Below are 27,863 nucleotides of genomic sequence, written 5' to 3' on the forward strand. Positions count from 1 at the left end.
TTTCAGTTCATTCCAAGCTGTTAGAAATTAGTTAAGGGGACTCTGTGCCACAGAGCAGTTTCACCCCTACGTTGCATTGAGCTCTGACATGACAGCAGTTAAAAGATGTTGGAAAGAATGGTGCAAAAAGTTAACAAATTTGTGGTCTTCACCCCCACGGGAGAATAAAGGGGAGTAGCTGAATGCTGACAAGTCCTGTCCCAAAGGTGACGAGACAAGTGAAAGGACAGGGTCAAAGCATGAAAACCTCAGAATTACAAGCAAGCACTTAGATTCACCACTTGTCATACAGCCCCAGAAAAGGGACCACAGGATACGTCCCACCAGTCTCCAGATCCTTCTTTAAAAGTCATTCCATAGCAAAACATCTAACTAAAAAATACATACTTTCTAATTTCTTTTTATTAGTCTGGTGTAAAAATATCCTAACAGACGGAAGGAATTTTGAGGAAACTAATTGCAGGCTTACCTCACTTTGTAAAACTGTCAATGCTAGAGAACTTGACGTGTGATTTGCGAAGGGCCCAAGGTTTCTGAAATTTGAACTTTGTGATGGTGTGAGTTTCACATCACCTGGGAACGCCTACAGCCCTGGCTTGGAGAGAGATGAGTGTAATTACCCCTCTGGATGCAAAACTCATTGTTAGTCAACATCGTCGACCTGGCACGAGAACAAGCAAACCACATCTCAGGATGAAAACGCAGAGTCCAACTGGCACGAAGGCAGAACAAGACAGAGCTGGTCCCGGCGGGGCGGGCTCTGCCTGTGCAGGCATTCTTTGGAGGCAGGCCGGCAAGTCTTATAGTCCTGCTGGGAGTGGCAGGCTGTTCCTGCTGCCAATGTCCTCTACTTCTCCAGAAGAGTCCGTTGAACTGCCGAGGACAGAGAGACAAGAAAAGAGTCCACAAGGCGTTCCCCACTCCTCCCGCCACGCACGTGAATGTCTGCTTCTTCAAAGTTTCAGAAGCGGTGACTCTATTTCTGTATAAATGGGCTCGGAACACCTCAGCGCCAGAAAGCCAAAGCTAAACCTCATCTGCTAGAAAAAAATCATGGTGTGATGCAGCCGTAGCTACTTCAGGAAAAACAGGTACTTCAGGGGAGGTAGAAAGAAAATGAGAGAAGGTATTTCCTACCAGCAATTTTTCTGAGACAGTTAAAAAAAAAAAAAAAGAAAAGAAAGAAAACAAAAAAAAACCCACCTCTATAATCTACAGAATCAACAATTATCTAATGAGGGTCCTTGGTTTGCATTCATTTATAATGATTTGGGGCTAAGATTTTCTGATCAGTTCTCTTACGTTCCAGAAGTCTAGTTTGCATCTTTGGTGCTTGAAGACAATAGCTCATTTTGCGTATGTTTTCCCGATTTGAAATAGCAGCAGACTAGATGCTGACTTCCTAAAGTGTGTAGTTTTAGAATCGAAAATACTTTAAAATGTCATTAAAAACGTATTCAACAGGTGTCCGAGTCAAATAAATGTTGCCTGTTGTGGGCAGACGGGTAAGGGTCAACATATTCATACATAAACACACACCTATGTCTACCCGTACATTTTTTTTTTCATGCCATTTTCTAAAGTGGTCCTCATCGCAAAACACCTGGCTTTAGCCGGGAGAACTTTCCATAATTTAAACAACTTCCTCTCGACCCAATTCTGCCCCTGGACAAGGAGGGTTTTGTCAAAGTGACCCCAGAATGTGACAAAAGGTGGTGTCTCCCAAGACGCCCTTGGATCTTTGCTGGATCCTGCTGACGTTCTGCCATGTGTCAGGCGGCGCCTCTTGGAAAAGGACCGTAACCGGTATTTTAAAGGGAGTCTGCGGCATACGCAGCTCCCATGGGAAGCCTCAAGCTTCCAGAAACTATAAATGTCCTCTCCAGAAGGAGTGCCCTTGCAAGCAACGGACTCATAAGGGATTCCACCCAATAACACCCGTGCACCGAGCTGGAACGGGGGCAGGAGAGCGGGGACCCCACTGTGGTTGGAGGATGCAACGTGGGAACGCGGGGCGGGCGGCGTCTCTTCTTACCGGGCGGCTCCGCGTTGATGTTTTGATGGTTTTCCATGTTGATGTCAGCTTGGTCGGCTGAAAGCAAACACACACCCCCCCCAGGGGTGAATACAAAGAAAGCATCCTGCTGCCACTGTCAGGCTGCCTGAGGCCCCTGCCGTCCTGCCAAACCACCCCCCTCTCCCCATTCGCCCACCCCCACCATCCCCACCTGCCCCACCCCCACCCGGCCCCCACCCACCCCTGCAAAGTGAGTGACAGGACGCAGACAGCAGGCCTGGCTGCCCTGGCTGTCACCACGGGAATCCAGACCTGAGGGGACCTCGTCAGGTCCTGTTTGCTTGCTCCTGTGTTTTCCTTTTCAGTCTTTTTTTTTTTTTAATTTTTTTTTAAATTTTAATTTAAAATTAATTTTAATTTTTTAAATTTTTTTTTAAACTTCTGCAAACATGCATCAAGCCCCCCCCCCCACCCCATGACCACGCTCCCAAACGTTCTCCAAGGCGTGCGATAGATACAACCCAACACGTGCAAGAGAAGCACGGACCAAACATATTTATTTGTTTTCTGCATCGCTGCTGATCACCACACACGCTGGGCGGGCACTTTCCACACGGAAAGGACCCTGGCCACGCGCGTCAGCCCCGTGACAATCCGTTCCCGTCAGCAGAACTTGAATCTGCTTTCCATCTCCCCACAACGGCGGCGGCGTCTGGGGTCGGCCAACCTCCGCCAAGAGACGCGCCCACGCCACGCAACCTTTCACCCACGTCGCGGAGAAATGCATCCCACTCTGTACGAAACGGATTCCGTGATTGCAACCCCCTCTCTCCCACACCACGGAATGAGACCCCCCCTAGAGATCCAACTTCTAAAATCAAAACAAGCAAGAGAAACGGCCGAGGAGGAGAGAGTTGGAAGAGATCCGTGAGACAGGTGTATGGTGGTGCCCACGGGGGGGGGGGGGGGGGGGGGGGGGGTGCCGGTTGTTTTGCTAGCGGCTCAGGAAGTGGCTTATCAGCACCGGGCACATTTTAGAACAAACAGCTACGGCCTGAAAATCCTAAATTTGCTTTACTTTCACAGCAGACATAATGTCCCCCTATTATAAAAAAAAAAAAAAAAAAAAAACCAGCCCGGCATGGTTAACCTCAGCACGAGATCAAAACAAGAAAAGTCATTTTTATGCCCAAGAAGGAGACGGCCGAATGTGAAAAGTGGAGAAAAGCCCAGCGATGATTCTGTGCTTACAGGGGACACGCCAGGACGCAGGAATCCTCTGGGGCCGACAAGTTCCCACTCCCCCCACCCCCACTTTTCTCCTGGCCTTCAAACTACAAAATCATGAGAATTCCAAGTTATTCCTAAACGTGTGGATTTTTTCCCCTGAGAACTGAGGAGATCGCCTATTTGTAAAAACTGATGAGAGAGAGACAGAGACAGAGACAGAGAGAGAGAGAAGAGGGAGAGAGAGAGAATAAGAGAGAAAGAGAGAGGAAGTGTTTCAGGAAAAGTGGAGTGATACATGCACCATGACACAATCTAAAGGCCATGAAATCGGGGGTTCAAGTCCCATCAGTGGTGTGGAAGGTCAGACCCTAAGACATGGGTCGGCTTGGTGGCAGGACACTGCAGGGAGGACAGTGGCCGCCCCCTGCCCTCCAGCCGGGTCCACTGGCAATACCAGTGGTATTGATGACTGACGTGGAAGCCACCCACCCTGTCTCTTTCTGTTGCACTGAACTTTGAAAGGAAACATCGGCATTTCTCTTCCTTTTCGGAAGCTACCAGAGCATGATTACAATACGCTAAGCGTCCGTGCATGCAGAAGGTAGAACACACTCAGAAGTCAAGGTATGGTATGGCAGGGGAGCTGTCATCACTGAGACGGCTTCCTAGCACGAGAGGGGTCCCATGCCAGCTGTGCCTTGGCTCTGCATCTCAGGAGGCAAACACTGATCAGACAGGATGACCTGGAGGCCCACAACCCGCACAGCATTTCCTGCTCGTCCCTAGATCTTCAGTTCATCTGACACGGAAGATGGAGAAAGAGAGAGAAGAGAAGTAAACTTGTGAGAGGACTGCCCCACCTCTGTGCCAGGGGCCCCGGCAGCATCTGCGAGCTGTTAGGAAGACAATCCTGGCTCAGAAGTAAAGCGGTAGACGTTCGAAGACCAAAGAACAACAGGAAGCGGGAGTCAGAGTGGAAGGAAGCCGAGATGGAGGAGGGCAGGTAGCACGGTTTACACCCACTGACAGCAGCCAGACGCCGCCATCCATCAGAGCGGGTTGCTCTCTCTCCGCATCACGCACTGTTTAAACCAGCTGTTCGAAGCCAACACACCAAAGCACAGAGACACACACCAACCATGAACCCAACGTGAAAACTACACTAAACTCTCAGGCAGGAGTCGGATTCAAATCCTTAACAATAAAGGACGGATCTATCAAACTTCGCTCGCTGTGGGTATCGTTTTCATGCGTTAGCTCAAACATCATATTGGAAGACTCTTAAACCGACGTACAGCAAGACTCATAGTGTCTGCTTGATGTATCTGTGTCTGCACTGGGAGAACAGATCTGCTCACCCCGACTTGCTCCAGACGGATCTTCATGCAAATCAGACGCTACAAAATTCAGCGCAAAGACAAGGTCCGAGAAAATCGTGCTCTCTAGAAACGGCCACTCTTGTAGAATAATGATGTCCTGTCAACCATGGTTTCTTCAAGGACGGGGACACGCAGTGGCCACCTCATGCTTTAGGACATCTCTAAGCTCATAATGACATAGAGGTGTGTAGTTCTTCGAGAGACCATCTCAGAAACAAAAACCCATCAAACAGACCTGTGTAGACCCCGAAAGTTCCGGGATAATTCCGGGCCCAACTCCTGGATTCAACACTTCAGCTCTCCGTTCGTAAGAACGTGTAACCGACGACACACTAAATCCACTGTATAATACAGATCTGAAAACCAAAGTGTCTATCCACATCGAGTCAGGAAAGACACTCTTCTGCGTGAGAAAGTCTTCTTGGGGTTTCTATGACAATAGCATATAATTTCCTGTGTGTCAATGCTGCGCATTTTATGGCTGGAGACAAAAGTGCCTCCTTATTGAACTCAGAGGCACCAGCTCCCTTCCTCGTTAACGGTTTGCCGTTTGCTTCGTGCGTCTTATATAAGCTCGAGCTCAGGCACCCCATGAAAGCTAGAAAGAGAGCCAACGTTTGAAGTCGCACTTACTGTTCATTTCACCTGAGAAGAACAGAAGACTGTAGACGACTTTCTAGGGAAATGAATTTAGCCGGTGTCTTGGTAGCCTAAGTTGACCCCTGAACGTCCCTAAGCCGATTCTTCAGAAAGGATGCTTTTGTTTTTTTGAAAGTCCTAAGTTCGACCATTTCTACCGGGGAGCTGTCCGTTTTGAAGCCCACCTCCACCCGTTGCGAAGGACAGATGCTTCAACCAAAGACCAAGACCCTGGGATGGCGTAGGGTGGGACGGGCAACAGTGACTTTTCCCAATTCCCAAATCCCATTCCCAAATATTGGACCATGACAAGTCTATGCAGACTCGTGGGTGCTTCCCCAAAGCCCTGACAGCACACGGACACCCCCCGAGAGCACCACAACACTGCAGAAATCCGTAATCCCACACTCGAGGTAACAAAAATGCGCTGCTACTCCAGATTCCAACGGGGCTTCACCTAAAGATTTCTGAAAATGTCAAGCCAGGTTTCCTTCCCTACTGAGCACACCTGAGTCCTCTCCTGGATGGGCATCCTGGGCTGAGGTGAGCACCTTCCGAGAAGGACAAAATTGTCATTGGAAAGGAAACACAAAGTCAGGGCCACGGAATCTCTTCTCATCTAACCTCCTCGTTTCTAGGAGAAACGAGAATATATATCTATATATATAAAATGTGTTTTCTTTTTTTTTCCCCCTCTGAGTTCTAACCGTGGGTCTTGACGAGGCATCGCCTCACACTTGGTCACGTGTCCTTGCAGGAACTCCTAAATGCTCGCCATTCAGTCAAGCGGCCACGGTTTCCTGAGCACGCGCCCCCCACCCCGGGCCAAGGAAGACTCCCAGTCACAAGTGGGAAGTGAGATGAAATCGGGCACCCTCCCCGTACCCCCGCAAGAGCAGCGATAGAAAAAACAGCACCTTACTTTAGGTCTCTGAATGCAAAAGCTGTGTAGGACTTTCAGTGTCGGGCTATAAATAGTGTTGGTGGGCCTAAAAGTCAGGAATGGTGGAAGAAGGGTAAAAATCCATCGCTATGGTCCAAGGTTGTCTCCATCAGCATCTATTCAAAGGTTCCGGAAATTTCCCCAGAGCCCCCAGGAAGTGGTCTGTTAGGCAGATGAGGTCAATGAATAAGGACCGATGAATAAGGACTTAAGATCCCAGGCAGGACAAGACGTTCAGACGCCAGAAAGCCCCACCATGTACGAGGGGCATCTCATCCATGGGACCCCCTCCCACAAACCACAGCACAGCCCAGCTCTCGTTAGTCATGCAAGAGTGAAGGCACGACCTAGACACAGCGGTCCAAAAATGCACGGACATCAGCTGTGTTCAAAAGGGTAAAACTTACTGATGTCAGGGCAACTCCTAAGTAACGTTGGGATGTTTGTGGACAAGGATCCCCAAATGCCGAATAATGGATTTCCCATCATTGTCTAAGCAGCGTACCAAGCTCCACATCCCTCTATAGATTGTTTATCCTGCCCCACAGCCTTCCTGGGCACCTTGTGGTCCTGGGTTCTACCAGAAAGGAAATCATTTGCTCTGTGTTTCGATTTTCATTCCACTGGGCAGAGAAAACAATGTGGCGGCCTCCCAGCCGTCCTTGATGTCCCAACCGTGATGAGAGTGACGGCCAATTGATTGTAAATGAAGATGAATTAATCATAAGACCGATCACATCCTCAACTCTCGCTCTCTGCCAGGCAACCTGTCAAGACTATCGCACACGATCTACAGATCCTCACAGAAACTCTGTGGCGTACAGATTGTCACCTCCCCGCTTTATACACGTAATGACCAAGGTCTCGAGTAGTAACACAACGCAATGCAGGGCCACACCGGAGCCGAAGGTAAATCCGATTCCAGCAACGTCACGATTTCATGGACCATCTTACAGGTGTTTAGCACCAACCTGAGTTCTGCTTTTAAAATTGTTTTGTTGTTAAAACAAGCACAGTTTTAAGTTAGCAAGGCACGCGGGCAAGGCAGCAGAGGTGGAAACCTTACCGTTTTGTTTGAAGCACAACTTCTTCTTCTGGTAGGCAATAAAGCTAGAAATTGCTCCAGCCACGGCCATCACGACAGCCCCAATGATGCCGGGGACCACCCCCGGGGAGTCAGCTGTGGGAAGGAAACAAGGCAGCAAGGTTGGGGGACACTCACGGAGAGACAACGGGGCAGGTGGCTGGCGGTTGTGCCCAGAGGAAGAAGGCGGGGCTGCATTAGGGTGACCGTGGAGGGAACCCCAACTCGTGAGCCTCACCCGGTTCCCAAATGCAGCCTCAAATCCTGCTGCATGACACCAAGGGCCAGCCACATGGCTGTTCCCAGAGGGGTACCCCCTTTGTGAACCCCAAAAGCCACATCTAGAATTGCACTTAGTGTCTCTACATGTACTGGCTGCAATCTAGTAATCCATGTGCAGTGGAATGACAACCCCCGTCCCTCCCCTTCCTGTCACCAGCACAGGATCCTACCATCTCCATGAAGAAGCTCTTGGCAAGGACACCTTCCACAGTGCACAGGGCAGGTTGGGGTGGGTCTGGCTGCACCATTCAGGGACCCCATGGCCACATGCAACCTGACTCCCGGCTCCTCGTGCCCTTTCTAAAGATCCCAAATCCCAGACATCAACAAACAGGCGTACGTACCCTGTTCCTCTCCATCGTGCCTCGGATTTCCTCCACCACCGCCTCCCGCTGCAAGAGACCAACAAGCCGGGTTGACCCGTTTAACCATTTGCATGGGGAAGGTTTTCAATGAAGAAAAAGTCCTATCCAGCACCAGCTCCTGTGAGCTTGGGCTGTGAAGGAAGCCTCACAGAAGAGACCATGGCACTGGCGTGGCCATTTCCTATCAGGAAGTCTTTTCCTGTTGTTGAATGGATGGCCCTCATCTGCTGAAGGTATCGTCGGTCTCACTCCCATTTACTGAAATCCTAACTCCAACCATCCTTGCATGGCGGGCGATCCAGGAGACCCGCCATGCAGTGAGTCCTAAAGGTACCTCAGGGATTCTGTCCCCTCTCACTGGACTCAGGGACAATCCAGACCAGGGTACTTGAACCCACCTGAGACCCTTTCTACAGCGATCAGGAGATCCAAGGCACATTTCTGTTGACTCCCATGATACATAAAATAGATTAAGACAGACCATCTGTACATAGAGTAAATAAATATAAATATCCTAATTATTATAAACATATGTTGTTATATTTATTTATTGTATTTAAATACCGTTTTGGATCCTCCTCTGACCTAAGATTTCAAAGACAGAGACAGAAAAATCTTTTGTAATTGTAAGGCTGCCAACTCCATTCTTGGGGCCTGGATGTCAACATTCGTTAGTTATATGAAAGAGCATATGCCATCAGTAATGCGAGATGGTCACAGAAAACACAGGTGGAAGGGGATGTCTGAGACATCCAAGGGAAGGTGGGGAGCTTCCTGAATTGTCAACAGAGCACGCCAGCCTTTAGAGGGCAGGCATCACGGGCCACGTCCTTGAGGCTCCTGCAAATAGCAGAGCTATGTGTCGGAAAGACAGGACCAAACGGCCAACTACTTGATTCCCCGAGAGCTGAGACTTAGATCCCACCGTGATCCTGCAGAGCAGGTGGGTAACAGGTGATGGATGGAGAAAACGGACAGAACAAAGAGGAACTCTACCTGTATTCCCATCAAGGAGATCGGCATCTGAAAATCCACCTAGGAAGGAAAAATAAGAGTGTTATCTGCCATACTGGAACTGTCGGGAAGGAGGGTCTCAGGGTCTTGGAACAAAGAGAACCACCATTAGAATGGAGGACCCCACAAAGGTACTACTTTATGGGAGAAAACTTTCCAAGATGCAATTGCAGTTGAATCCCGTTCCTATTGCAAAACTCCTAACATTAGTCTTGCCAAAAATTCTGCCACTAAACCCAAATAGAAGGTGACAACAAAAGAAATGGAGCGTGCACGCCAATCTTTTGGATGGATATAAATATACCAGTCTCAAAGGGTTCTGTCCTGTTTGGGTTCAGTGCACTGATGGCCGTCACTTTTCACTCTCGCTGTTGGGATGGAATATTCTGCCCACCTGTCTTCCCACCTCTAGACTCAGCCAGCTGCCTTACTGTGGGCCTCAACATGTTAGCAAGATGGGAGACAAACCAATAGTTTTTAAACAGCGTCTTTTGGGGTTGGGGCTTCTGCCCCATAGGCATGAGCTCACACAAGGCTGATGTGAAGCTGTGAGAAACACGTGACAAAGAGCCCTGCCATCCCCATAGAAGCCACCCTGACCAGTCAACCGCAGACACATGACAGCAAGCCCAGGGTCAGCCGAGCCCTGCCCAGACTCCTTAGACATCACAAAGTGAAAAATTTTAAGCTTCTGGGTCGGGGGTCGGTTTGTTAGGCAGCAAGTACATCAGATGTGATCCACCAGTTTAATCAAACCTATCCTGACTGACTGAAGTTTATTCCATGAATGCAAAGATATGTTTTCTATAAAGACACCTTCAATACAACTCGTCCTATTCATGGGTTAAAAGGGAAAAAAAATGACCACCTGCACCGACGACCACGTACATGTACCTGATAAAATGTAATATTTATCCCTGTCGAGGGAAAGAAAGTGAACTAGAGTGGAAAGGCACTTCCTGAAATGAAAATCTATCATCTTTTTCTTTTTCTTAAAGGCAATTTCTTTCACATAAACTCAGGCATGACAAACGTCTGCTCTCTCCTCTCATATTTTAAAGTTGTCTTGGGTTTTCTAGCCAAGCAAAATGATACAAACAGAAATCAGTTGCAAACAGAAAGTAGAAACATACAAAGGGGAACATTTAAAAACAAAATCATTTCCAAGTAATATGAGTCACCTTAGAAAAGCTAAGACACGAAGAGACACTATCAAAAGTTAATAAAGGCTCATCGTTAAGTGACTAGCCAGGAAAAATCTACAAAGTGATTTCTCTACCACAGAAATAAACAGAAAAATAATGGACAGAAAAATGTATCCCCAGAAACAAATAATAATGGGGAAAAACAATTCAGAAATACATTTAAGGAAATAATACGAAAGACATTCACATAATTGAATGCCAAGGAAAACGCTCCATGTTGCAAATGGGTCAGCATTCTAAATCCATTTACAGTTGTGAAGAATTCAAATGAAACTAAAAAGGGGGTGGGGATACTTTTCCCAAGGGGGGAGGGGCAATAACAAAATGACACAAAATCCTTCTGAAGGTCAAAGGAAGAAAATAAACAGCCACAAAAAAGCTGAAGAAATTACATAAGCATAAAAGACTCCCTGAGGAAAAAAACTAAAGTCTTTCTTGTCAAAAAACAGTGTTAATGGGTGAAATAGCTAACTATTGCATTGTTTTGTATGCCTAATAAAAAAAAAAAACTAATAAAAAAACTAATAAAAAATTTTTTCAAAAATAGTGTTAAAAATGCTCAAAGGTGAAAATAAATGGGAAAGTATTTTCAGAATAAATGATTGAAAATGATTAATATCTGTAACTACAAACAGTTGCTTTATAAATCAGTAAGACTGGAAATCCTAAAATATAAGTGAGAAAAAAATGACAGAAGAAACCAATAGCAAAACAAAAACGATATATGGCCGAAGTGACAAGCTGAATTTTTTTTTTTTTAAATTTCAGAAATAAAGACATGAAACTAGGACAAGAGCAGTGTAACATTTTTCCCAATCTATTTGACAAATGTTTTCTGGTGATAATAACCATTATTGGAGAAGTTGTGAAGAAACGGACATTTGCACACACAGTTGGAGGGCATGTAAACTGGTAGAATTCTGAGGGCAATTTTTTTTTTTTTTAATTGTCAAAAACTTTAGGGGTAACACACATACATTGACCTAAATAATTCGACTTCTGGAATCTCTTTTCAGGAATTAAAAACAAAAAAAAAGTGCTTAAATTTGCTTTGTAAATTATATAATTCTACAAAATCAGGAGAACTATAACATTTTCAAAATTAGAGATTAGTTATGAGAGTATATAACTGCCACTAAAAGTTATATGATTAAAAACTATTAAATGACATGGGAAAATGTTTATGGACTATTAATAAGCAAAAATAATATTATGATACAATATGAACAAAATATTGACATTTTTACTTAAAATTTGTTTCACCCAAATTGATATATAAAATATAGACAGAATAGCCATCAAAATGTAAACAATGGTAGAAGATAGACAATATTTGTATTTTTTGGGTTAAACATTAAACAAATATATAAAAGAAACACACTCAAAATCTGCAGTTTCAATAAGCATGCAATTCAGAAAGCTGGTACTGGTCTCGGGACTCTGAGCATACTGTGATGTGTCAGAAAAGGTGCAAAGGTTTTGGAAAAAACAAGCTGATAACTTTTCTCCACGTCGATTCCCTATGTTGAAAATCTTGCATTCAATCCTTTAGAAGGCCCATAAAACCTTGTAAGTAAAATCGGGACACTGCCCAGCAAACATCAAATCCAGGTCAGAAATACCTTTTTGAAAAGTGTCTTCCACTACTGAAAATTTCGAATTACCCTGCCCAAAGAGACCACAGATGACACATGTTAATCTGTCATTTCTCCTCTGTCAGCTGACACGGAAATCACCATTCCCTGAAAAATACACACAGCGGACCCTCAAATCTCTAGGATCTTACCATCAGATCCCGGCTGGTTGGGCTTTGGGTTAGGTTTTGGGTTAGGTTTTGGCTTCGGTGGACCGGGTGTCACGGGGTCATCTGTTCGTAAAAGAAGAGAGGTGCAATTATGAGCGCTCGGCAGTGAAGAAAACAAAACACCCATTAACATATAGACAGTTTACTAAACAGTTAGAAACTGGAGCTTATCCTTTGTCATGGAGGGGACATCCGTATACGCAACCAGCCACCTGCCAATTTCTTCCCTCATCTTCCAGCTGCAATACTTAACTTCACGTATTTCTACTAGAAATAAACTAAAAGTGGTGTCTGAACCAACTATACAATATATGGGGGTCCCAGCGCAAAAGGAAAACGTGGGGTTCCTGGTTCCGTCTGTAAGAAGAATTCCAATGTGTCCACAACAGAGAGTCAACGGAGTGACTGCCCCACAGGTCACCGTGTCGTGAAGCCAGCCCTGGCAAGGTGGTCCATTTTTTTTCCCTCCCACCCCCCCACCGCCCCCAAAGACTGTCAGAGTTTTAACAATAAAAGGAAGCCCACAGATAAAAAGCAAAGTCAGCAACAACAAACAGCACCACACCCATTCCCTCCCTTTTCCGGGTAAAAACCAGCTCCACTTATCACGTCCAAGAGACAAGGCTCTTGGAAACGATAATAATTTGTTGACAAAGAAGCGACTCAGCCCCTTAGGAGATCGTAAAGAGGAACTCACGGTGTCCTCCGCCACCCAGAGCATCTTCTAAACTCAGGTCATCATCGCCTGATGGAGAGAAATGGGTCGTTAATAAAGTTCTGGGTGAAACGCCAAGGAACGGACGGAGGAAACACTGCACCCCACACCCTCAAATCCTTCTCTGAATAACAGTCTGACGAGGATCCCAGGAGGAAAAGTGAATTCCCTACCACGCTCACAGCACCATTCCCTCAGAGAAAAAGAGTAGGAAACAGAACAGGAAGGAAAGCCGTTTATAAATCAATTATGCCACGTGGACCGAGCCGGAATTCCAAACCCGCCTGCAGAAAATCCTCTCCTGTTCATTTCCCATTGCACCATCATCTCCTAGCAAGTGGCCAATACGTCTGCAAGGGCGGGACACTAAGAGGGGGGGACAGGGCCGTGTGACCAGATTCGGGTGGGAAGGCAACCTGAGAAGTGGTTCTCCTGACTCAGCTGTGCCCGACGAACCGAGGTAACGATTCCCGGCAGTGACTGCGAAAGCCACCTTCTCTGGTTTAAGATCGACTTTCAAATGCCACCGATGTCTAAGGGACACGTGTGTGCCCACCCAACACAATGTGCTGAGGTGTGACGAATCGTGGGTGGGGATCCACAGTCTCTGCCACCCGGAGCTCCTGATCCTACCAAGTCAGGGACTCGACAATTATTTATTCAGCGTCCTCTGTGTGCCTGCACAAGGCAAGGACCTGGGTCTAGATGAGGACACACTATCTGTTCACTTGTGAGATGACCTACAAGGGAGCCCATCATGAACAAGAGCTACTGTTACTGAAAACAAACAAACAAACAAACAAACAAACCCAGTGATCAAAACTCATAACTCTGGGCCTCAATGTCACTGCGACCGCCTAACCCACAATGCAGGTGAGCCTGACTGCATTGTCCCTGACTGCTGACGGGTATTTGTAAGGATCAGTGACAACACATGCATGGATGGCCTCATGGCTGAAATCTGAGCTCGCTCAGGGGTTATGGGGAAGGAGGTGTGTGTGTCTGTGTCTCAGCCCCTAAAATGATTTCTCCCTAAAAATGAATATCCCCAAACAGTAATGGACACTCAGAGTAAAGGACAGTCCAGAAATACTGTCCAAAGGACACAACGGCGTCTCGCGGAAGTGTCCACATCCATTCTGAGAGCAATGATGGGACTCGGCAATCTCAAGGTCGCAATGCCATTGAACTAGGAAGCAAACTGAATCCAAACACCCTGAGCTACACAGTCTTTATACTTCTGTACGTCTCGCCCAGCTCTCGGGAAACTGAGGCGCAAGCTGTTGACGTCTCCTGAGAACATGTGCTTCTTACCAAGGCCGGGCTTTTTGGGGGCTGGAGTGTGTCTCACGTCATCGTCTGAAGAGAAAAGACATTTCAGTCAGTAAAACCGGCAGCTGGTAAACACCATTGACTCTCAAGGATGTTCCATTTAAAAACAAAAAAAAAAACAGTCCACGCATCAGTTTGAAGCATCACTTTTCCTGACACCGCAGGCGCTGGCCAAAAACTGGGGGACAACTCGTGAGTTCCCCTGGATCCACATCAACAGGCACATACATAGGTTGATGGTGGCCATGGTTGTCATGGAAACCAAGAGCCCCCTCCCACCTAGTGATGCTGAACGGTGCTGTGAGTGAAAGAGGAAGCTCGGAGAAGGGGACTTCAGCACAGATACTTAGGGTAGCCCCAGGTCTGTGCTGGGAAGGACAGGACACCCCGGTTACACTCGTGCTCACGTTTCTTATGTGCAACACACGCCTGGCTCCCTGAGACCCCCAACCGTCACCCAGGCCATGCCTCTGGGAGCCAAGGAGAGCAGGCTGAGGTCACAAGAACCAAAGGCCGCCTCCAACCACTTCCTTTCCCAGGAGCCAAGAAGCATTCCATCCATCACTAGGAGTGAGACTGGCCCGTCATTCTGGGCAACACGGCCACCTTCATCGTTCTGACTCCAGGACTGCAGGAGTTAAAAAGGCGTCCCGGGTGGACCCCCACCCTTAGAATGTGATTTGTTTGTAAACACCGTCCTGGCAGATGGCATGGGTCACATAAAGACGAGGTTGTCACAGAGCTTACCATCGGTGAGCACGGGTCCCTGTCTGACGAGCGCCCCAATAACAAGAAGTAAATTTGGCTACAGAGGCAACTGGGGAAGTGGCCACAGATGTTGGAGGCAGAGGTCCCAGGGATGTCGGCAAAAGCCAAGGGAGAGTGGTCCTCGCTCCTTCACATCTCAAGAGTGTCCAGCAAGACAGTACCTGCCCCAGGGTCCGGCCAACGCCGTTCAGCTTTTGTGACCAGCATGGGGCATAGACATTGTCCCACTAGGGATGGTTTATTTATCCCGATGGGGGCACCTGGATTTTCCTCACCTTACCTGCCTCTCTCCATCACAGCCCAACACATTTAAATATACTAACTGCATCACGATACAACATTCACTATCTTTAAAAAAAAAAAAAAGAAAGAAATGCAATTCCTAATACTCACCGTCAAGGGCTTGCGATAAATCAAAATCTTGAGCTGAGAGAAAGAGAGTCCAGTTAGAAACAAGTGGAATCAAAGTAAACTTGGAAATTAAGACACCAACAAAGAAGTGCTATTTTGCTGCATTTTGGGATGCGTGTGTGGGGTGTGTAGAAGCTTCCAGAAATGCACAACATGTTGTGGACTTTACTTCTCATCCTACGTATTCACGTTCATGCTAAAAGTGAGGCTATGTCCGTCTATATTCGAAATAACGGATGATCGTACAGTTTAGTACACATTCAGAGAGTGGACAAACGTGACCATTTTTGACGGGCATTAATTAGTGCACAAAAATCAGATATGGACGAGCAGAAATTTCCAAAGCAAAAGGCAGGGACATGAAGGTCCTGTCTTTCATTGGCAACGGATCTGCAATTCCACACCCCAAACATCCCTCTTGTGGAAACACACAACCCCGGAAAACACATAGAAGAGTGTCTTTTATCTCCCGGGGTCCCAGAAAAGGGTGAAACTGCCATTAGGCCACCGGGCCTCCATAAGGTGATTTCTATGTGGCCGTTTCTGATGGGCAGAGGGAAAAAAGCAGCAACTAGGAAGTTTTGGAAAAGTCTGCCTGGACTGGTGGGTCGGCTGAAATGACAGAAACAGCAGGTCAGGCGACACTTGTGCGAGTCCACAACCAAAGGGGACACCCGTCACATCTCAGGAAGGGCTGGACGTTTAATGCCCGTTGGGACATCCCCTAGGAGCCCCCTGCCTGTGCAGAGTGTCTCAAACAGGTGAGAGTCCATCATTCTCGTGTGCGTGTGCAAATGTGTGCATATGTGTGCACGGGCATGTTCGCGTGTGTGTGGTGTGTGTGTGTGTCTGGTTTGTGTGTATGTGTAGGGCTTTGTGTGTGCATATGTGTAGGTACGTGTGTGGTTTGTAGGTGTGATTGTGCAGGTGTATGGACATGGTTTGTGTGGGTGCATGTGTGCAGCTGTGTGTGTTTACGTAGTTTGGGTGTGTGTTGTGCGTGGGTGTGCACGTTTCTCTGTGTGTGAGCACGGCTGCGTGTCTGTGTGTTTCCGTGCACGTTCTAACGGCAGCAGGCAGCAGAAGCCGCTCTCGGGAACAGCGTGTGTGGGACCCGCACCCGCACCCGCACCCGCACCCGCACCCCGGGCCTGGGTTCACGCTCTCCGAGACCGGAAATGACGTTTCTCCACCCGCCCAGCGCGGGACAAAAGCAACACGCCTCTTCCTGCAGCACCTGACAGGTACCCAGGGGGGAGCAGGCAGGGGCTTTATGGGTCCCGAAGACGCCACCGGGCACATGCATGTGCACGCACGGATACACATACTCACGCACACACACCTTTACGTAGAAACCCACACCTGCCCCCCCCCCGCGCCCCAACTCTCTCGCCACCTGAAATAATTGGCTCTGAGCTTTCTCAGATGTTCACCTGGCAGGACTTCTGCATCTCAGGGGCTCGCCCTGGACGAAGTCAGGGCCCGCCGCCGGTCCAAGGGGGTTCCGAGAGCAGCCGATGTAACATTTGGGGGGGGGGGTGGGACTGAGCCAGAAGCAGCAGAGCGGGGGGGGGGAGTTGGGGGGTCTTCGGAATTCTAAAACCCAATGGCAACAGACCCAAGCGGAATATCCACGTTTCTCCGCGTCCCTCTCCTAACCCGTGTGATTTCAGCCTCGGAAAGAGAGGACGGTCACGGTACAAGCACCAGGGAAACAAAGCAGAACGACCTCTCCCTCTGGACTCGCGTGTGGATGCGTGAGCATGTGCGCGTGTGCACGTGTGTGTCCGTGTGGGGGGGGGCCTGGCACCTCCCCAGCGCAGCTCCCCCCTCCCGTTCTCCCCGTCAGTGCCCCCTCTCCTGCGGGCCTGCACCCTGGGGACATCACAGCCGCTGACCGGAACTCTGTCCAGGACAACGCTGCCTCCCCACCCCTCCCAACGCCCCTCCCAGAGGCCTCACCCGCTCAGAGGTCAGGCTCACCTCCAGGCCCTCCCTGCCCCCCACATGTCCCTTACACAAACCCAGTGACAGCAGGCCCGATGGGGGTGGGGCCAGACCCTCCAACCATGGCAGCAGCCTCTGTCTCCTCTCGTGCCCGTTTCCCCATCCCGTCCCCAAACAAACCCCGAGCCCAGTGCTCCCGCGACCTGGAGGCCGGCCAAGAGCGCCCAGGGCATGTGCGAGAGTGGGCAGGAAAAGGAGCACCCTGCCCCGTCCTGGGAGAATCCCCCCACCTTGGTTCATCTCTGGGCTGGCCACACTCCAGATCACCGTGGGACCAGACCATACGAGACACCCCCAGCTTTCAGCTGGGGTGATTTCCCCTCAGAGTACACGTCTCAGGGCTCTCCCTGCCTCTTCTTGCCCCGTGGACACCAACCCTCACCATTTGCTTCTCAGGTGACTACAAAAGCCAGGGGCATACCACGTGGGAGTGCTTCCCAAACACAACCCCACAGAAATTGGGGGACAAGGAAGGCGGCCAGCTGTGTTTCCTGCAGGGAAGGGTACCCTAGACTCCATCCAACATAAGCCTTTAATGTCTTCCTGTACTGCAGACACCTGGAGGCCGGTTTGCCCAGCTGTGCAAACCTGGGTGCAAAGGGATGCATGCACACAGTGCCTCCGGCTGAAAGCCCCATGGGGACCATCAGGAAACCCAACGATTCGACAACTTGGAGATTGGCAGGACGTGACCCTTCCTATCTATTCCCAATCAACTAATCTAATCGACTCGGCTACTACAACTGGTCTACCCGGTCCAAGCCAGGGGCGTGACTTTCCGGAGGCCATGCGGAGAGGGCTCGGGCAGAAACCCCGTACACGCACTGCTCCGAGACTGGGGGTGGGGGCCGAGGGAATCTGGAGGCATGAGCGTCTTAGTGGGCTTGCGAGCCTTCGCTCCATCAGAGGAAGCGTGCACGGTCTGTGGTTTCCAGCTGGCCCTGCAAAGCTCCAGAAGTTATAAGGAACACGCAGTGACTCACGCAGGCCAACACCACCGCCCTGCCCGGTGGTGCATGAGTCACCCTGACAGCACACGCCCTTCTGACAGCCGTCTGAGTCCAGCAATGTTCTTTTCTGCTTGGGCCAGGCATCCTGACACACACACACACACACACACACAGGGCAAGCCGGGTGAATCCCCAAGACCACCCTGGGTATTCAGATGGCTTCCTGCAACAGTCATACCCAAACCGTGACACACGCACCACAGGAGGCCAGAACAGGGTTCTCTTAAAGTCTATCCTGATGGCACACGGGTGTAGGAATACAAGTTGCATGGAAATACTCACACTAATAAAGTGTAAACATCATCAAGTATGTACTTTGTACGTGGAACTTGGACAAATCAATAAACACAAATAAAATATAAATTATAGAAATAAAAACCGGATCGAAATAAAACAGAAATGTTTAAAATAATAAATGCTACAAATTATAAATTATATAATTTGTACAGGGACCTGACAAATTATATAAATAAATATATAAAAATGAAAGTAGAAATAAATAATAGAAATAAAATTATAATAGAAAAAATATAGTTACAATAACAAATCATAGAAATTTCAAATTATATAATTTACACATGGGGTGTATACTTTATATAAATATGTAAAACTAAAGTAGAAATAAAAGCAGAAGTGAAATATCTGTATAATAATAAATTATAGAAGTGCAAAATATAGAATTTATACATAGAATTTATAAATTATATAAATAGAAATAAAATAGATCTAAAAAGGACATACAGATGGCAAACAGACATATGAAGAAATGCTCAACCTCACTAACCATCAGAGAAATGCAAATAAAAACCACAATGAGATACCACCTCACCCCAGTCAAAATGGCTATCATCAATAAATCAACAAACAACAAGTGCTGGTGCAGATGTGGAGAAAAGGGAACGCTTGTGCACTGTTGGTGGGATTGCAGATTGGTGCAGCTGCTATGGAAAACAGTATGGAGGTATCTCAAAAATCTGAAAATGGACCTACCCTATGATCCAGTAATTCCACTACTAGGTATCTATCCAGAGAAATCCAAAACTGCAATTCTAAAATCTTTATGCACTCCTATGTTTATTGCAGCACTATACACAATAGCTATGACATGGAAACAACTGAAATGCTCATTGGTAGACGACTGGATTAAGAAACTGTGGTACATTTATACAATGGAGTATTACGCAGCCATAAAGAAGAAAGAAATCTTACCATTTGCAACAACATGGATGGACCTAGAGAACATTATGTTAAGTGAAATAAGTCAGACAGAGAAAGATAAGTACCATATGATCTCACTTATATGCGGAATCTAAAGAAAAGAATAAGTGAATGAACTAATCAGGAACAGTTTTGGAGACAGAGAGGAAAAACTGAGGGTTGCTAGATGGGAGGGGGATTAGGGGTAAGGGGGGAGGTGAGGGGATTAGAAAGCACAGTTGGTAACCACAAGATGCCCACGGGGTTTGAAAATTAATCTGGGGAATGTAATCAATAATATTATAAAGATTTTGTCGGGCATCTGATGGACACTTGTCTCATTAGGGAGACCACCTCAGGGATGATGTAGATGCCTGATCACTGCACTGTAACCTGAAGCTGAAGCTGCACAATAATGGATGCCAACTACAAGTTTATATATACATATGTATATATATATATATATATATACATATGTATATAGTTACAAGAAGTGGAGTACAGCATGAGGAATAGAGACAGTGGAAATGTAATGGCTGTGTGCGATGTCAGAGGGATAGTGGATGGGGGGAGGGGGGTTCACATAGTGTGAGGGATACAAATGATAAACGTCTAAGTATTACTTTGTCTTGTGCACCTGAAACTAATAAAAAAAGAGAGGAAAAATAAGTAAAAATAAAAAATAAAATAGAAATAACATGAATATTTATAATTATAGAAATTACATAACTAATAATTATAAATTTTATAATTTATACACAGAACTTGTAAATTCTATAAATATATACTTCAAAAGAAATGAATTATAGAAATAAAATTAGTATAGAAGTAAATGACATATTTATAATTATAAAAATTATAAATTATGTAATTTATACACAGAACCTATACGTTATACAAATAAACATATGTAGGAATATAAATAAATTATAGAAATAAAATCAGAATAGATACAAAATCAGGCAGTTGGAGGGTCCCTTGGAAAATCCTTCAGATTTTCTCTTTAACTAGAATATAATAATTCCACAGTAATAATGAAAGTAGGCAGGGATGAATTTTCTGAGTATCTTCTATGTTCCCAGTGTGGATGGGTGGGTGGGTGGGTGGGTGGATGATGGATGAGTGGATGGATGGATGATGGGCCAATGGATAGCTGAGTGGGTGGATGAACAGATAGATGGATGGTGAAAACCATAAGGAATTGGAGAGGGCTTGGTGATAAGTCTTAGACAAATTCACCACCAGGATTCAGAAAGTTCCCTTCCTTCTTGAGTTGAGTTTTGCTGAATAGGGCATATCCTTCTCCCCTGTGAAGCCTCATCACTGGTAGAGACAGCTGTACCTCCAGGGTCCACACCACCACACCCGGCGAGGTCAGTGTTATCTCCCCATGCAGCTGTCAATGCCTCAGCCTAGTGGCCCCAACGCCCAGGTCTTGCCATCAACAGAACTTACTTCCACTTGCCTGTCTCCATGCTGGCCACATGATTTTCAGCAATCTACTGAACTCTCTAACCTCAGAGTCTTCATGTACAAAAGGGCCGCAGTAAATATCTTAAGCGCTCGGTGATGACGAAATAACAGAGTGAACACCCTTGGGAACATGTAATGCACCCCACAGTTGTAAGTGTTCAAGAGAACATTCCGGCAGTCAAGAAACCCATGCAACACGGGCTCACGGGAAGGCTGGTTCAACATGGAACCAGCATGGAAACAAAAGTTCAGTGCTTTTCCATCACACACACACACACACACACTACAGCCTTCTGACTTTGTAAAAACCCTGATGCAGACCCAACCCCCGAGCAATATCAGTCAGATGACACAGGTAGGCTCCCTGGGGACCCTGCTGTAGGGTCAGGGCTGAGACCCTCAGAGCGGGGCCTCCAGAACACACTGAAGGGTTAGTGTACAGGTCTTCACCTTAAACCATCATGCAGGCATCAGGAGAGAGAATGGAGGAGGAAGGAAGGAAGAAGTATGAACGCTGCTGAGACCGCCATCTTCTTCATCGGGGCAATGGACAGTGGGTTTGATGTCACTGGTTTCCTTTGCAATCCCATGTATTTTACCTCATGCATTATACTCATATATACCCTTCTGAGAGGGAGCCCCAGGACTCCTCAAAGTACCCGAACTGTCCAAGGATGAAACTAGTCCAGGGCTCTTACATTTGCCCAGGAAGGATCTCAGGGGAAGGAATGTGGGTCTCAAAAGAGCAAGCAGACACGGAGAAAGGAGAAAGATGTGCGTGGAGAAAGATTAAGGAGACGATAGCAACTGGATTTGCTAACAGATTGCCTGTGAGACGAGGGAACTGGCAGGCGTGAAGGGTGACTCTTCAGTGTGAGAGTCTGGGCAAATGGCTGTATCAACAAAGATAGGAATGAAGGAGGAGACGTAGGACGGTGAGAACACAATGAGAAAGCTGCAGACACCATGCACTGGAGGCATCACAGGTGCAACCACATGAATCTGACCTCTCAGTAGGTACCTACGTAAGCCTAACCTGGAGAGAGATTTGGGGTGGGTCCTCGGAGGGGTGTCTAGTATAGCAACTCCTTACTCAACTCCACGTCACTGCCTTATCTTCTCACAATACAGAGATTACTTGTGGTTTCAGAGCAATAAGGTAATGCATACCCTTACCTGGAAACCACTTGAGATAGGTTATCGCAGCTACCTCTCAATAGATAGATAGATGATAGATAGATAGATAGATATAGAGATGAAGTTAGCTATCATCTATCTATCTATTTACCTATGTATCTATCACCTATCATGTCCATGTATCCATTCATTAATCGACTGCTATGTCCATCTATCCACCCATCAATAATCTATCATATGCATCCATCCATCCATCATCCATCCATCCATCCATCATCCATCCACCATCCATCCATCCATCTATCTATCCACCATCCATACATCCACCCATCATCTATCCATCCATCCATCCATCCATCCATCCATCCATCCACCATCCATCCATCCATCCATCCATCCATCCATCCACCATCCATCCATCCATCATCCATCCACCATCCATCCATCCATCCATCATCCATCCATCCATCCATCCATCCATCCATCCATCCATCCATCATCCATCCACCATCCATCCATCCATCCATCCATCCACCATCCATCCATCCATCCATCCATCCATCCACCATCCATCCATCCATCTATCCACCATCCATACATCCATCCATCATCCATCCATCATCCATCCATCCATCCATCCATCCATCCACCATCCATCCATCTATCCACCATCCACCATTCATCCATCCTAAAATTTCCTTCTGTATTAGTCATAGTAGTTAGAACTCCCCAAAGAGAGAAAACTAATAGGAGACCTATCTATCATCTATCTATCATCTATCTTTCTATGTATCTATCATCAGTCTTATCCACCTATCCATCCATCCCACCAACCATTCATCCATCCATCCATCCATCCTCCATCCACCCATCATCTATCCATCCATCCACTCTCCATCCACCCACCCATCCATCCACCCGGGAGTCCGTGGCAACGCAGAAACAGACAGTAAGCAGGAATGCTGGTTACATTGTGTCAGGATGTGTAATGCTCGTCTCCCAGGCACCTCAGTGTGACAGCGATTCACTCAACAAATTAAAATGAGGACTTTTTTTCAAAAGCACCGTTGGGGCAATCACTTTGCTCTTTGCACTGCAATGTGAAGGACCCTTCTCAAAAACAGAAGCAGTCTATCCAAAACATCCAAGTCCAGAAAGCAACATGATTGAAAGGGGTGCCCATTTGCAACGGCTCTCCAACTCCCTGAACGGCTGTCACACGGCAACAAATATGTTTATATCAGGACCCCGTCCCCCTGACAGCGGGAACAGGAACAGGAGCCTGGCCAATGCTTCCTGAGGAAGCCAGTGTGGAACACGCTGGCCAAGCACTATCAGTGGGTCTCAGCCTACCATGACAAAAACGTGGGTTTTATGGATTGCCTGTAACTCGGAGGGTGGGGGGAAGAAAAAGGAAACTCCTGATTTCCTGTTTAGGGGGCTTTTTAAAACAATACAGCTCTCGAGACAACAGATGGTGGCAACACTGAGTCATTCTAAGCCAAAGCTGAAGCACACCCAGATGGTACTTACCCAAAACTGATATGAGAAGAACCAGGCAAAGAATAAGAACAGGAAATTCAAGAAAGGGAAGTCCCCTGCAGGGCTAAGTAGAGATGTGAAAGATACTAGTCATTAAGTAAATACAAAGAGGACTTTCGGCTAGTTAGCATCTTTCACCCAAAAGATTGACAAAAAATAAAATAAAAAAATCCAGTAAGTATTAGACGGTCTACGCGACAATAAGACCACACTCAGAACCAATATGGTGGCATCGAGTGGGACCCACCACTTGTCTATCCTGCAGAATCTCACCGTCCTCCCAGCAGGCGACTAGAACAAAATGAACTACGGTGGAAACGTGTGTGTTTGTTACAGGGCTCCTTGGAGTGTAAGGTTCAAGGGCGAGTAGAAATGAACAAGAACACTCCCTGTTGAAAATGAGAAGCCAATTTTCCCTCCCTCCCTTTCCTTCCAGAATTTCTTTCTCTGTTCGTTTCAAATACACAGCAATCGTTTGAGTGGCCATCCGAGCCGCTCATACAACGTGTGGGTGACGGGTTGGACCCACTTGTCTGTGTACAAGCGTGAGGTCTCTTTCTGCCCTAGCAGTCTCAGCCGACTGCCTGCGACGCACGCAACATTCTGTGCAGGTCATGCTCTGGGGCTCGGAAAACCGCCCTGTGCCCGCCCGGAGGAAATATGTCCCAAACCACTGCACTTCCCCTCAATCCTGTGTGTCTAAGTCACAATAACACGTGACCCTTTTTCCCTAAAACAGCTCATCCCGATTGGGAAAATCGCATCAGGAGTGGATGCCAGGAACTCCACGTGGGTATTAGTCTATCTCCCTTGAGGAAAACCTCAGCTGGAAATAGGAAGAAAAAAAAAAGTACCCAGATTATCATCCATGAAATCCTGGCATGACTGCTTATGTTGAATCGGTTCGAGTGACTCTGTACGCTGCCTTCTTTCCTAAGTGACAGCGTGCAACGAGCACACGAGGAGGACTTGACAACTCAAGCCCACACCAAAGCCCACACGTGTTTTGGTGGGACCGGCGGTGCCGTGGGAACCCAGAGAGACCTGGTTCTGGCCAGGAGACATCGGCTCAGGTGGGCGTTGGAGCTTTCAAAGAGCGTCCACAGAAGTGCCTGTGCGACAAGGACATGTGGGATGGGACATCCAGCATCACCCGGACCCATTTCACACCCATCATCACTGAGGTCGCCCCAATGACCAGCGCTGTTAGAGCCTGGATGCGAACACGTGTTCTGAGTCAGGAAGAATATGGAATATCTACACCCAGCTAGCCACAACCATCCACTGTCGCACAAACACCCGGTTTTCACCCTTGGCACTAATGCCTTCGCGGCTGTCACTGGTGGGGACGTCCCCTCACTGTAGGGCACTGAGCAGCACCCTGGGTCTCCAACCACAAGACACCGGAAGCACCCCCTCCCCAGGTTATGACAACCAAAACTGTCTGCAGACATTTCTAACTGTCCCCTGGTGGGGGAAGCCCAGCCCTACCTACAATTTAAGTCACCTCTTTTCTTCTCCCGTCTCCCTTCTTCCCGCCCCTCACTGTCCCACAGGAATTTCCGAATAAACCCGGGAGCACAGGTCCCTGGGTCCCAAGGACTCTGAAATCAGGCCACTGCTGGTAGCAGCAAACTGGCGCTCTGTCCCCTGGCTTCAAGAACTTCTGTAGCCAGACTAGAAGCCAAGCCCAACGCGTATTTCCATAGGAAAGCGTGTTCTGAGCTCCGCCAACCAGAAAGCAAACTTTCCTGATAAAACCCCATTTGTGTCTTTGGAAGAGTGTCCCTGTCCCTCATCCCAGGGGGCCCAGGTGAGGAAGCTGGAAGGGCCCTGGAGGAGGTGGACGCCCAGGAAAACTCAGTCTTCTCTGCTCCTTTGGGGACCAGGCTGGCTCCCCTGGCCTTCCTGTGCCCCTGCTCTGTGTCTCCATGTGTCCCCAAGCCCAGCCCACTGGCACCAAAGCCTCAACACCAGCTTCCTGAAAGCACCAGCCCTCTTCGCATTGTCTGCACAGAAATCAGGCAATTCCGGGCTATCAGCAAGCACTGTGGGTCTTCGTTCTTGTTTTGTTTCTTCTAAACATTACAAAATAATCACAAGGATGCTATAAAGCACAGCACAGGAAACATAGTCAGTAATATGGTGACAACTGTGTGTGGTGCCAGGTGGGGACTTGACTTATTGGGGGGGAATCACTTCATACGTGACATAAATGTCTAAGCACCATGCTGCACACCGGAAACTAATACAAAATAGGATTGGATGTCAATGGTCCCTGACAAAAAAGTTTTTCTAAACCCTGCAGGACAGACATGTTCCCCCTGCCCCACCCCCACTCCCACCCCCTCACACACGTAATCCCAGATCAGCCAGCAGAAGGGCTAACCGGAGACAAGCTTCAAAACCCAGGCCCCCACCTTTCTCTGCAGTATTTACCTACCCTCTCGCTCCTCTGAGTTGTTGGAATGTTGCAACTCTCACCCAGCGGGTGGCCCTTGGGTCCCATCGGCCTGTTTGCCTAGTTCTCTTCCCCGAGAAGAGACAGCACATGCTTGGGCGACCAGAGCCACTGGTGACCCACTTCCCTGGAGCCCCCCACACAGCAGGCGCTCAGGGAAAAATGAATGCCCGAGGAATGAATACACGAGAAACTGTGGGGAAGCCCCGTCTCATCAGAATAAACGGAGCGCGCGCGCGCACACACACACACACACACACACACACAAGAAACCCTATGAAGAAGCAACTTCAGTTGTGGGCCAACCAGGTGGGACGGGGGGGGGGGGGGGGGACACTTAGGGAGGAATGAGAAGCAGGAAAGCCACCTCAGGCCCCCGCCCCCCCAGCACGCTGTTCCAAGATGTCCCCCAGGGATCACGCCCAATTTTCTCCAACGTCACCGCCTAGGCCTTCTCCCCCGGCCCGTCTCTCTCTCCGATTTCTCACGCCCAAAATCTGTCCAAAATCTGTCCGCCACCCATCAGACCAGGCGTGAAACTGTACCCTCATCCCCGGCGGCCCAAGGGACTTCAAGGTAGGGCCTTATAAACAAGGAGAAATAACGCACCGCTAAGTGGAGACAGCTACAAAACGCCACGCCCACCAGATCCCAACTTTCCTTTTAGGAGAAGGGCGGAGGGAGGGATGAAGAGCGAGACACACCCCAACTTCCATTTTAAAAGGAGAAAGACAAAAACACAGGCCAGGAAAACGCCGGGCTGCCCGCGGGGAGTGGGGGAGGGGTGGCCCACAGCGGGGGTTTTTCTCTTCTTGCTACTTCACCTGTGTGTCCCTCCCAAATTATCTCCTGGAACACACGGACACTAAGTAAACTAATAATAGTTTCTAGTCCCGGCCCGCGCCTGTCCCCAGGGCCGGGCGCCCAGCGAGCGCCGATGTCCCCGTGTCCCCGTGGAGACACAGCGAGTTTTCCAACGTTTTCAGGGCTCGGAGTTTTCTCTAACTTTTCCCTCCCCGCACCCCGCCTCCCCGCCTCGTCAGGATCCCGCGCTGCGTCCAAATTTAGGCCCAGGGCACAGGGCGTGGCTGGAAGTGACCAGCGGAGGAGTGCTGTGGGGGGCCCCAGAGGGGGCGCAAACGCGGGCCGGGGACAGAGGATTGTCCCAGAGTGGACACGGAATGTGACCGCTCCCCTGGGTCCCCGCAACGTTCAGAGTGGGTGATTTTGGAAACCAACGCTGACGGCTCGCTTCTAGCGTGCGTCCAAACCCGCCCAGGAAGAAAGTTGGAGGAGAGGCAGTGAGTGCGGCCGCGTCCTCGGGGCGTTGGCCACCCGTGGGCGCCGAGCTCCTGCCGGGGAGGGTCCGGGTGTCCCTGGTCTGCAGCCTCCAAGCGCCCCTCCCACACCGCGCGCCCGCGGCCCTCCCGGGGGTCCCGGCCCGACCCCGTGGGTCCCCAGCGGCCCCGCCGCGCGCTCACCCCGGACGGTCGTCAGAGTGCCCAGAAGGCCGAAGAACAGCACCACGAGGGCGGCCCGGCGCGCCATGCTGCGCCCGGCGCCGCACAGCCACAATCCCCGGAGTGGCTCGAGCGGGTGCCAACGGCGGGAGTGAAACCCCCACGGGGCGGAGCCCGCGGCAGGGGTGCGGCGCTGTAACTTCGCGCTGGTCTGCGCTCTCGCCCCGCCTGCGGCCACCCCCACCCAGAGGCCCGGGATGTGGGCGCGTGGGGCTGGGTGGGGACGGGCCCGGTCCCCTGGGCGGCCTCGATGTCGAAATACAACCCCCACCCTCCTCGGGAAAGGGTAACCCTCTGCTGGAGAAAGCGTGAGGCTGGACCCCGCCGC

The 27,863-nt window shown here is 48.6% G+C and overlaps 1 protein-coding gene across 1 annotated transcript; it reads right to left on the reverse strand.

The window, feature by feature from the left end:
- CD99 (CD99 molecule (Xg blood group)) lies at nt 1-27,767 on the reverse strand. The gene is made up of 10 exons (XM_033104501.1): nt 27,497-27,767; nt 15,171-15,203; nt 13,992-14,036; nt 12,660-12,707; nt 11,945-12,025; nt 8,936-8,974; nt 7,919-7,966; nt 7,275-7,388; nt 2,036-2,092; nt 1-873 (listed from the first exon to the last, which is right to left on the reverse strand). Exons 1-10 carry the CDS (start codon nt 27,561-27,563, stop codon nt 848-850), a joined length of 558 nt encoding a protein of 185 aa, XP_032960392.1. The 5' UTR covers nt 27,564-27,767; the 3' UTR covers nt 1-847.
- Between the last annotated feature and the right edge of the window lie 96 nt (nt 27,768-27,863).

Source organism: Rhinolophus ferrumequinum, chromosome X (assembly GCF_004115265.2).
Source record: "Rhinolophus ferrumequinum isolate MPI-CBG mRhiFer1 chromosome X, mRhiFer1_v1.p, whole genome shotgun sequence".
Taxonomy (NCBI): Eukaryota; Metazoa; Chordata; class Mammalia; order Chiroptera; family Rhinolophidae; genus Rhinolophus; species Rhinolophus ferrumequinum.